This window comes from Mustela erminea, chromosome 2, assembly GCF_009829155.1.
Source record: "Mustela erminea isolate mMusErm1 chromosome 2, mMusErm1.Pri, whole genome shotgun sequence".
In the NCBI taxonomy this organism is placed as follows: domain Eukaryota; kingdom Metazoa; phylum Chordata; class Mammalia; order Carnivora; family Mustelidae; genus Mustela; species Mustela erminea.
Genome location: NC_045615.1, coordinates 118408567 through 118419120, shown reverse-complemented (window position 1 = coordinate 118419120; position 10554 = coordinate 118408567). Strand labels below are relative to the sequence as shown.

The window sequence follows — 10554 nt, the reverse complement described above, 5'->3', positions numbered from 1 at the left end:
TAGAGGATATTTATCTGCCTTTTCAGTGAGCCAAGATAAGTCATGATTTCCACATATATGAGTGTAACACCTTTAATTCAACTATTTATTGACTAGCTCTGTGCCCGGCACATAAACGACTCTATCCTGAACACAGGATGTGTGTGTACGACTGACTGACCATTCTTCCAGGCATTTGGCCTCAGTTTAGGCTCTAACCCTTAGGTCAAGATGAGTCACCTCTTTACATACCTCAGCTTCATCCATCTCCCTCATGATTTCCTAGCACAAACTTTTTTTTAGGGTTTCTTCTTAGTCTATCTTTCTAGATTTTTTCTTTAAAGAAGACTCCCTTCACTGATCATTTATCGCCAGAACCTGATGTAGCTTGCCCTCTGCATCTTTGTAAATGGCAATCACCTAGGGGTTCAGTGACAAGAAGGAGAAAATAGACTTAATGGATCTTTGGTAAAATTGCTTAGAAAAGGCTCACATACTATTTATAGCAAGGAATATACGCTTACTACTCTCTTCTAAATTCGACATCAAGTAATCACTATCAATCTCCACCTTTAAAAGCTTCCAACTAAATTGTCTCTTATTTAAATCACTAATTTTAGAGAAAGAGATCTTTAGTAAAATTCTGGTAATGTATTTTTTTCTCTTGGGAGAAGTCAGATAAAAAACTTGCTATGATATAAAAAACATGTAACATCCCCCTTTTACTTTGTTTCCTATGAAACAAAGAATGCTCTGATTAGGAGCCCCCACTAAAAACCTTAAATCAGGGGCGCCTGGGTGGCTCAGTGGGTTAAGCCTCTGCCTTTGGCTCAGGTCACGATCTCAGGGTCCTGGGACTGATCCCAGCATTGGGCTCTCCGCTCAGCGGGGAGCCTGTTTCTGACTCTCTCTGCCTCTCTACCTACTTGTGATCTTTGTCAAATAAATAAATAAGATCTTTTTTTAAAAAGCATAAATCACCACTCTATGTTCTTCTATATGGCAAATCAAATAACAACTTTATAGTGGAAAGCAAGCTTTGCTAAAATAACACTTTTTAATCTTGTTAAGTGCAAGCAACAGTTGCAAATCCCATTATCCTTCAGCAGATATAGCTTGATACATTCCTGAACTGGGAGATACTCCTCTTGAGCCCCCTTCCTTATTTACAGGAGGAAAAGCCCTAAAACTCTCTCTCAGAAGTCTGACGTAGTTAAACACACTGAAAAGGATGGTCAGATCGCTATCAGTCTGATGTGATACAGATAGCAAGCTAGATTTTTAATATACAAATTGTGATATGTAATTGTATCTTTATGAAGTGTTCTGAAATCAAGAGGTCATACATGCATCAGGCACATTCGACAGAAGACTTTTACAATGGTTTACATTTCCTTTTTATTTATTCCTTGAAACTGCTGTATTGCAGGTTTCTCATGGATGAAATATGGAACTGAGCAGATTCCTTTTTCTACAAAATTATGGTATAAACTTGCTCAATTTTCTATCTTATTGCTAATAAACCTTACAGGCGCACAGTTTGTAAAATAAACCCCTTAAGGACTGAATGCATAGAGCATGCTGCAAGGTACAAGAAATAAGCTAAAAATGAGCATATAAACCTACATCTGGACCAACACAGTACTGAATGCTGGCAAACATTTATCACAACACAGGGAAAAATTAATAAAAGGAGATACAGTTCAGTCCTGAAAGGGTTAAATAGAAACCCTAATATATTATTGTTTCTAATCATTCATCCCACATTACAGTGCTTGAAAACAAAGTCAAAAGTCTGGCACAGAAAATACACACATTTGTTCAGTACTCATCAAAAAACACAGCTGCTTTTGAAATCAGAAGTAAGTAACTTGGTTAATAATTGAAGAGCATTTTGTTTAAAAAAGGAACCCCTCCCCCCATGGATTATCTGGTTAAACATGACCAGTTTAGTTCTCAGAAATTGCATTGGGAATATTCTGTGAGGGCACAGATGGTACCAGTTCTGTTTTAAAAAAAACTAAAAAACACACAAAAACTAACCAGTTATGATTGCAAATAAGTCTGTGCAGAAGAGTGATAAATATTTTACTAACATATAAATGAGGATGCCTTTAGTTGCCACAGTTGAAGAAAAGTCAGCAGCAGGTTAAATATTATCCTAGTGTTCAATTCTGAAATCATCCAAAATCAAAAGGGCATTCTACATTTAAAAGTCTTTAACTTGCCTTCCCAATCTATGTGATCAATTCAATGGAAATAATGAAAACATACCAGATCATAGACTCAGTTTCTAGCATATTTTTAGAAATTGCATAGCTCATGAGAGCAGAAGACACGCTTCTAAAGCAGAATTAAAAAACAAAAACAAAACCCCAAACTCGACAGTTCTCTACTTTAACTGAAGCGTTCACGTTTCTAAGAGAGTCATTATGTGGAAAAAGGACCAGCATCTCTAATAATGCCATTGGAGGAGGGGCTGAGTTCTTCTATAACCAGAGGACAAGGCTCCTATAAATGACACACTGAAAATGATTCACAAATCCATGAAGATTTTTTTTAAAGCAGCTGACAAAAGAACTACTGATAAAAAAGAAGCTACAACAGACAAATCATTTCAGTCTTTAGTTTGTGGTATGCATAATGGCATAAAACAGCAAGGGAAATGCCTGTATAAGTACATTCTTGGACTTTTCAAACAAAAAACAAACAGGAAAAGGCTTTACAGTCTAATATTTCAAAATCATCTTATTAAAAGAAACGACGAGCCAAAATAAGGTATAATTAAATAGTAAAAAAGCAAAGTTCATTTTTAATAAAGCCATAAACTTGAGAAATTAATTTGAGCTGCAAAGGTAGGTAAGGAATCGTTTGTTCTTCCAAAATATCTCATCTGTTACCAGTTAATTTAACACAGTTTCATAACTAAATACCAGATCTGGGAAGAGGAGGAAACTTGTGGCCCATTCAAAGGAAAGCGGCACTGAAAATATTTCCACACTCCGAACAAAAAGCACTGTGTAAAGACTACTTCCGTGACACAACATAGAAGAATAAATACTACTCGGAAATAAGCAAGTTTGCAAGGAGAAGCTAGTAAACAGTTAAAACAAAGAAAGATAAGGCCACAATTCTGCCCTTGATCACTGAAACAGATTTAAAGTGTGAGGCAGGGTTAGCTTATAGGAGAAGCTAGTGACTGGAGCAGATCTGAAGAGAAGGCTATATAGAGAGAATAATGCAGCCTGTGAGTAATTAAAAAGGCTTGCAGTAAGATAAAACCGTAATAACTTTGATTTAACCACTAATGTGTTTTACAAATGACTTCCCCCTTGAAAACTGAGGAAAAAGTGATTTAGAGAGGTTAGGAGTCGTTATTTACAATGACATAGTCTGAGCAAAAGAATGAGTGATGAAGACAGAAAAGCTGGGGTGACTTAAAGCTACTAATGAAATGTTTAAAAAGTCTTCCAATGAAAATGTTTTCAAAATCGCCCAGGACACCAGAAAAGACAATGTTCTGTCTGGAAACACTGCAGGAAGCTAATCTTGCATTCATAAGGTACTTGTGGCTCCTGTTTCATGGGACAGTAAAAGCTTACCACATTCTAGAGGTAGTTTTTAACTCTAAGAAGGATGATTGTATTACTAGACTGTGTCCTATAAGTTACACACATGGTTCCTGTACTAAATGTAGCCCAATGAGTTGGCTGCAATTTCTAAGAAACTGAACAAAGGCATAACCGAAGCGCAGGAATGGAAGCAATGTGAAACTGGTGAGTCGAGCATATGAGGCCAACACACAATCCTGAATGCTACTAAATTTTAACTGAATGGAAAAGAAATGTTTTGAGTAGGAGACATTTGTAGGGACACTCAGTACTGGCAAAGAGAAGACTAAGAAAGGCAGAGAAATATGGAAAGATAAATTACATCTGCAGTTTTATAATCTCACAACTATCTGTTCTAAAGTACTGTCTTCCAAGCTATTTTAGTTGGTCATCTAATAAAAGCATCTTGTTGTAAGGTTACAATGATGTTTTGACCTAGGCTACAAAAAAAAAAAAAAAAGAAAGAAAGAAAGAAAGAAAGAAAAGAAAAGAAAAGAAAGAAAAAGTAAACAAACACATGCTTTTACTGAGATTTTCCTCGTTATACAATAAGGGCACCATCTACCAACTGGTAGCAAATACATCTCATGGTATTTCTTTCTTTTTCTTTTCTTTCTTTTTTTTTTTGTCATATGCCCACAAGGCAGAAAACACCCTGCTGAATGAAATCACTGGGAACATTCCAAGTTCAAAATAAAATGTTTAACTTACACATAATACAAGTTATGTACAAGATCAGGGAATTGGGGAGTGGGGGTGGGGGAAGGGACCTGAACAAATCCTGGAACACGGAGATACATTTATGCATGGGAAAATGGGAGAGAACACTTCAAATACCCAGCATGTTCTGTGCCATTAATTCCTTAAGGACTAAATGGCCACATTTAATTCCACATAAATGTTAGACCCTCTTGGAATACCACTATAAATACCTTAAAAAAAAAAAAGGAAAACAAGGAAGTAACTACGGGACAGCGTCTGTGAACAGAGACGAAGTTCACGTACATTGCATGTATTGCAGGCAAGGCAGAGGCATTTTTTTTTTTTTAAAGCTTTTGCACAGACTTCATATAATCTTAAAAAAATATGCGGGCCTTTACAAGATCTGACTTGCTGAAATCAAAACAATTTCGACTCATGAAAAGTCGTAAGACATCAGCTTTAAAAAAAAAAAAAAAGAAAAAGAAAAAGAAAAAAGAAGGCAAAAAAAAAGAATAGTTCCAGCCTCAAATTTAAAAAATAAAACAAAACAAACCTGGAAGAATATGGGTAATTAGATTAAACAAGTGTGGTCAGGCTTGGAACTTGAATGTACTGAAGAATGAAAGCTCAAAAGGAGGCAGGAAGGAGAACCACCTATTTGGTAACAAAGGTGTACTAGATACTGTGATATAAAAAAAAGGTATGGTGAAAATGTACCTTTTGCTAAAGCTTATACAAGTTCCTTGGTCCGTAAAAACTATGTTAGATTTGTGTCCTCTAGTTTGATAAACTTTTATTCCAGCCACATCTCTATTTCTTGCCCATTTAAACAAAACCAAACAAAACCCAATCAAACAAAAAGAACAGCTTTAAAAAAAAAAAATCAACTTCCAACAGTTTGCACATTTCCATGTTTTCCTTGTCTGTTTTACTGTGGCTTCTGCGCTTCCAATCAGCACTTGTAGGTAATGGGGTTTTGGAACAGTATCACCTGGTATGAAAAGTTTTCCCAAGAAACCACAAAAGATTGTTCTTTTTTTTCCTTTTTCTTTCTCTCTCTCTCTCTTTTTTTTTTTTTTTGTCAACATCTTGCGGCACTCCAGTCAGTTTAAGTCCTAGCAAAAAGACGGTAGTTAGGACACCACTGTTGCTGCAGAGGATGTGACACTGGTTGAATTTGTGCTGACATTTGTGTAACTTCCCTCGCTGTTTGTGTTTGATTCATTGGGGGGCACTTGGCTTGAATTGGCTCGAAGGATTGCTCCTGCCGCACTGCAGTGTGGCCGTGGCCCTGGTTCTGGTGTGTAGGTAAAGGTAAGGCTGGTGGAATAAATGATTCCATCGTTACGGACCAAAGTTACTGGAACCTGGACTGGCTGTCGGACCCATCTCCAACCTTCTCGGAATGCAGAAATGTCTGGGACGACACAGAGCATACTCTCTCCACATCTGAGGGGGGAAACAGAAATCACTTAGAAGCCATGTATGTTTTAGAACTAGAACTTAAAACAGGTTGCTTGCTACATTACAATCAATATTAAGAAAGAGTCTCATGTATCCACGCCCATCAAAAACTCTAGATGATATAAAAAGTTTCATTAAGTACCTGTACATAGTTTCAGCTTCTACATCCCCAAACCATACTCGTAAATTTGGAGTGAAATTCTGTCCTGTAAGTTCAAGCATTGCTACGTCCCCACCGCCATTCAACTGAAATTCACAGAAAATGAGAACAACTGTTGAGAAAATTTTTCATTTTTCATTAAAGTACACAGATTAGTTTTTCATTTGACTGTGATTTGTGAAAAAAAATCAATAAAACTCTTCTTTTTAAATAACATGAGGGGCGTCTGGGTGGCTTGGTCAGTTAAGATTTGCCTTTGGCTCAGGTCATGATCCCAAGGTCCTGGGATCAGGCCCCATGTCAGGCTCCCTGCTCAGTGGGGAGCCTGCTTCTCCCTCTCCTTTGGCCCCCTCCCCCCAGCTCGTGCTCCCTGCTCTTTAACAAATAAATAAAATCTTTAAAAATAGATAAATAACAACATGACTATAAAGACAAAGTGAGCTAATCACATCTCAATGTAGCATACAAGTAGATCTAAACTTAAATTTTCTTGTATAAAAGTGTTTTTTTTTAAAATCAACAAACGATGTATTAACATCCCCGAATCACAAGATTTGGAGAAAAATCAAATTTACTGTGAAATAAAAAATCACACCTAGTCAGAGCCGGGAGCAGTTACAAAAAGCTGAAAGTCAACTTGTGAGTAAGTGGACTTACCTGAAGACTTTCTACAACAGGCACAGGGGTGACTGGGGCAAGGACAGGGCCCATCCCCTCATAAAATGTATACTCTGCCTTATCTGTACTAATGATTGTCCAGGAAGCTCCATCATTTATCATCTCTTTATTTGGTTCTTTTGGGCATGGAGTGGCCTTATGAAGAAAGAATGTTTAGAAATGGATTTTTATATACATTGCAGTATAAGACAATTTTAACAAGGTAGCACTCATATACTGGAACTAACAGGAAGAGAGTTCAGTACAAATGTATGAACTTCCCAAACATGGTGCTTTGCCAGTCCCTAAATAAACACAGAATATTTAATATGGCAACCTCACATTCAGCAGTTTTTATTAGACTATGAAATATTTCAGTGACATATTATATTACCTTTCATAATAACCATTTGAGAGTACACCAGTATCTGTATAATTTCTTTAATAAAAGATCAGTATTCGTGATGTAAATAGCTACTTAAAACTCAGATCTCTGAGAGAGAGAGAGAGACCAGGAGCCCCTCAACCTTAAAGAGCAGTTAGAAACTCATGCACTTTCAGCAGGAGGGAACCAAGATGTGAACTGGCATCCCCCTACCCCTACCTTGAAACACCCAGACCAGCCCATCCGCTCTGAACTGAGAAGAACGGCTGTACATGGCCTCCAGATGTTTAAAAATGAGTTTCACATGAAAGTATAACTATCCCATGAAATCATGTGTCCATGTCATAGATGTCCTCATGAGAGACTTCTGAGTGAATGTAGTGAAAAATCAGCTTTCAAAACATCCTGTCATTACTATCTAGGAAGACCCCAATGTAAATCGGATAATTCTGAACCCTCCCCCAAAACATGCATATATCTATCTACAATGTCTTCATGCAGTTTCAGGGGATTCACCAAACACCCAAAATCTACTTCTGGAAGATCTAAGGAACTTTTCAATTCCCAGACCTAGGTGGTCAAGAACACTTTTATAGCTCTGAGTTCTTCCTTGAGGTATAGTGACTGCCATGTCTCAGGATCATGTAGGTTAACAACCTTTGGACTTGAGATAAATATCTGAAAACAGCTTCATGTACTTGGACACAATTAACATTAAACAAGTTTTAGGTCTCTATGCTGCTAACCGAAAGATGGCACATTTTTACCAATAACTTTAAAACATACCTGAAACTGGATTATTCTTTCTTGAGAAAGGCACAAGTACATTCTTTCTGTATCCTTAAGGTAAAATGCACATTTATGGAGTTGTGACACAGGGTCATCTGCATCCAGTAATGCGGTCTGCTTATCAACCTTCCTAATTATCTGTATTTCAATAATTAGAAAAGAAGAGGTCATCACATGTGGAGAAACATTGAGAAGCAATAAGGCGAGGTGTAAAAATACTTTCAGATCACAAGCCTGGTAGAATGGGGAAGCTGTTACCATCTTCCATGAACACCTGAAAAACAGGGCGGGCAGATACTTGTTTTCCAGATCACTGCTTTTCGAACTTTGATGTGCATACAAATCATCTGGTCTTGTTCGAATACCACAGATCTCATGGGGGCCTAACAGTCTGCATTTCTAACCAACTGACAGCTGATGTTAATCCTACCGGCCAATGGACCATATTTTGTGCAGCAAATTCAGTTACTTTTCCTATAATATGTAATGACATCAAAGGAAAAACTGTCTCTAAAGACCACTGTGAGTATGCTAGTCAGTGCAGTCCATCAGCTAATGTATCTGTTTTAAAAACCTAAAGTATCATTTTCCAGATTAGGAAGTGGGCTCAGAAAAGTCAGGTAACTTGCTCATATCACAGCTAGAAGCTGAAGGACCAGAGTGTGATTCCATGGCTGGTTGGCTGGCACAAAAAGCATAGAGATACCTGAAAGAGACTCCTATCAAGTCTGAGATGCCACTTAGTCCACAGAAGGTAATCACTAAGTGTTTGATGATTATGAAGCATACAAAGCATACAAATATATTTCTCATCTAAAATCGAAAGTAAAGAAAATTCTTCCTTGACTACGTGTCCCTCTCCCCAACTCTCCACGCCATTTCTTAGCTCCCCTTTATGGCAATCTCTTCTTCCTTCTCACTGTCCAATCTCCTGAAGTAAACTCCAGCTTTTTGTCTCAAAGTCCCCACAACTGCCCTTGTCAAGGGCCACCAAGAACTTCTGGAGAGATGAATCTGTGGGCATCAGGAGGCATGGGTCCTCACATTACTAGCTTTCTCAGAAGCACTAAAAAAAAAAAAATCCTCCTTTTGGGGTCCGCCCTACTTTAACTGGCCTTCAGAGTGTACCAGAGCTGAGTCCTTGGACCCCTTCTCCTCTCTCCAACCTCCTTCTGTTCTGTACTATTTAGAGGTTGGCAACTCCTAAAGTTCTATCTCCAGCCCTAACTTCTCTCCTACGGCATTCAACTTGTACATTTAACTACTGACTCAACAGTTCCACGTAAGATGTTTAATAGGCAGGGTTCCTGGGTGGCTTAGGGGATTAAGCCTCTGCCTTTGGCTCAGGTCATGATCTCAGGGTCCTGGGATCGAGCCCTGCATCGGACTCTGCTCAGCACAGAGCCTGCTTCCCTCACTCTCTCTGCCTACTTGTGATCTCTTTCTCTGTCAAGTAAATAAATAAAATCTTAAAAAAAAAAAAAAAAAAAGATGTTTAATAGGCTACCTCAATCTTCATCAAAACCCAGATTTTTGTGACACCTGGGTGGCTCAGTCAATTAAGTGTCTGCCTTCAGCTTAGGACATGATCTCAGGGTCCTGGGATCAAGTCCCACATTAGGCTGCTTGCTCAGCAGGGAGCCTGCTTCTCCCTCTCTCTCTGCCTGCCTCTCTGCCTGCTTGTGATCTCTTCTACCTGACAAATAAATAAATAAAATCTTAAAAAAAATAAAGTATCAAAACAAACAAACAAACCCAGATTTAAAATTTCCTTCTATGAGTGATCCTCCTCTAACTCACAGCTCAATAAACAGCACCACCATTCACTCAATCCCAAAACCCTGGAGTCACCTTTGACTCCTTGTTTTCTCCTACACCCAATCTTCCAATCTGTCAACAAACTACTCTGTTAGGTCTCCTCTCACACAAATCTGTCATCTCTCATCACCTCACTACTACCCTGGTTTAAGATGCCACCATCAACCATCAACACTTGCTTGAGTTACAACAGAAGCCCAAGCTCTGTCTCTCTGCTCCCACTGCTACGCCCCATGTTCTCTTCACAGAGCAGCCGCAATTACCCTTCCAAACATAAACAGCCATCATGCCCTGTTTAATACCCTCCAGTGTCCTCCTACCATATGTAGACAGTATCTCAATTCTTGTCGCTTGCTCCCTCCACTCCTCCCCTGGCTTAGGCTACCATGGCTTCTTTATTACTTCTTTATTATTTGTCTCATATTCTCTCCTAAGCTCTTTCTGTGCTCATGCTGTTTGTCTGAAATGTTCTTCACAGTTCATAGTTCCCAACTTCATTCTGGTCTCTGTTCAAATATTCCCACTGCAAAGATTTCTCTGACCCCTCAAAGCACTCCCAGTCTCTCTTGATCCTATTTTAGCTTATTTTCTTATCATCTGTTTTAACCTTTAATATGTTAATATTGGTATTTCTTTAGCTGATTTTTGTCCATCTCCCTAACAAAATGTAAGCTCCATGAGGACAGAAAGCCTATCTTGCTCACCAATGTATCTCTAGCATCTAGACAATGTCTGGTACATGAAGACTCAGGACTATTTGTAGGATGCATGTATGCACAAAGGACTGCAATACTTTGCTTCACAGTGAATATCCTTAAAAGTAACTACTCAGTTTTATTAGGATTAAATCACTACATATGAAAGTACTTAGAATAGTACTATTAGTATCATGCAATATTGTTGGCTTTACTACTTTACATCTCAGTATTCAAACTTTTCTTTAATCCACAATTGTATAACAGTTCCAATCTTTCTGAAGTTAACATTTT

At 38.2% G+C, this 10554-nt stretch overlaps 1 protein-coding gene across 4 annotated transcripts in view; it reads right to left on the bottom strand.

The window, feature by feature from the left end:
• Positions 1–3848: 3848 nt before the first annotated feature.
• RBPJ (recombination signal binding protein for immunoglobulin kappa J region) overlaps positions 3849–10554 on the bottom strand; it is a 215192-nt gene continuing 208486 nt past the window's right edge. For all 4 annotated transcript variants that reach the window (XM_032334027.1, XM_032334030.1, XM_032334029.1 and 1 more), the window contains 4 exons: positions 7745–7885; positions 6574–6729; positions 5899–6002; positions 3849–5741 (listed from right to left, as the gene is read on the bottom strand). In XM_032334027.1, coding sequence (XP_032189918.1) covers positions 5426–5741; positions 5899–6002; positions 6574–6729; positions 7745–7885 — 717 coding nt within the window. In that variant the 3' untranslated portion in view covers positions 3849–5425. The remainder of the gene's footprint in view (positions 5742–5898; positions 6003–6573; positions 6730–7744; positions 7886–10554) is intronic.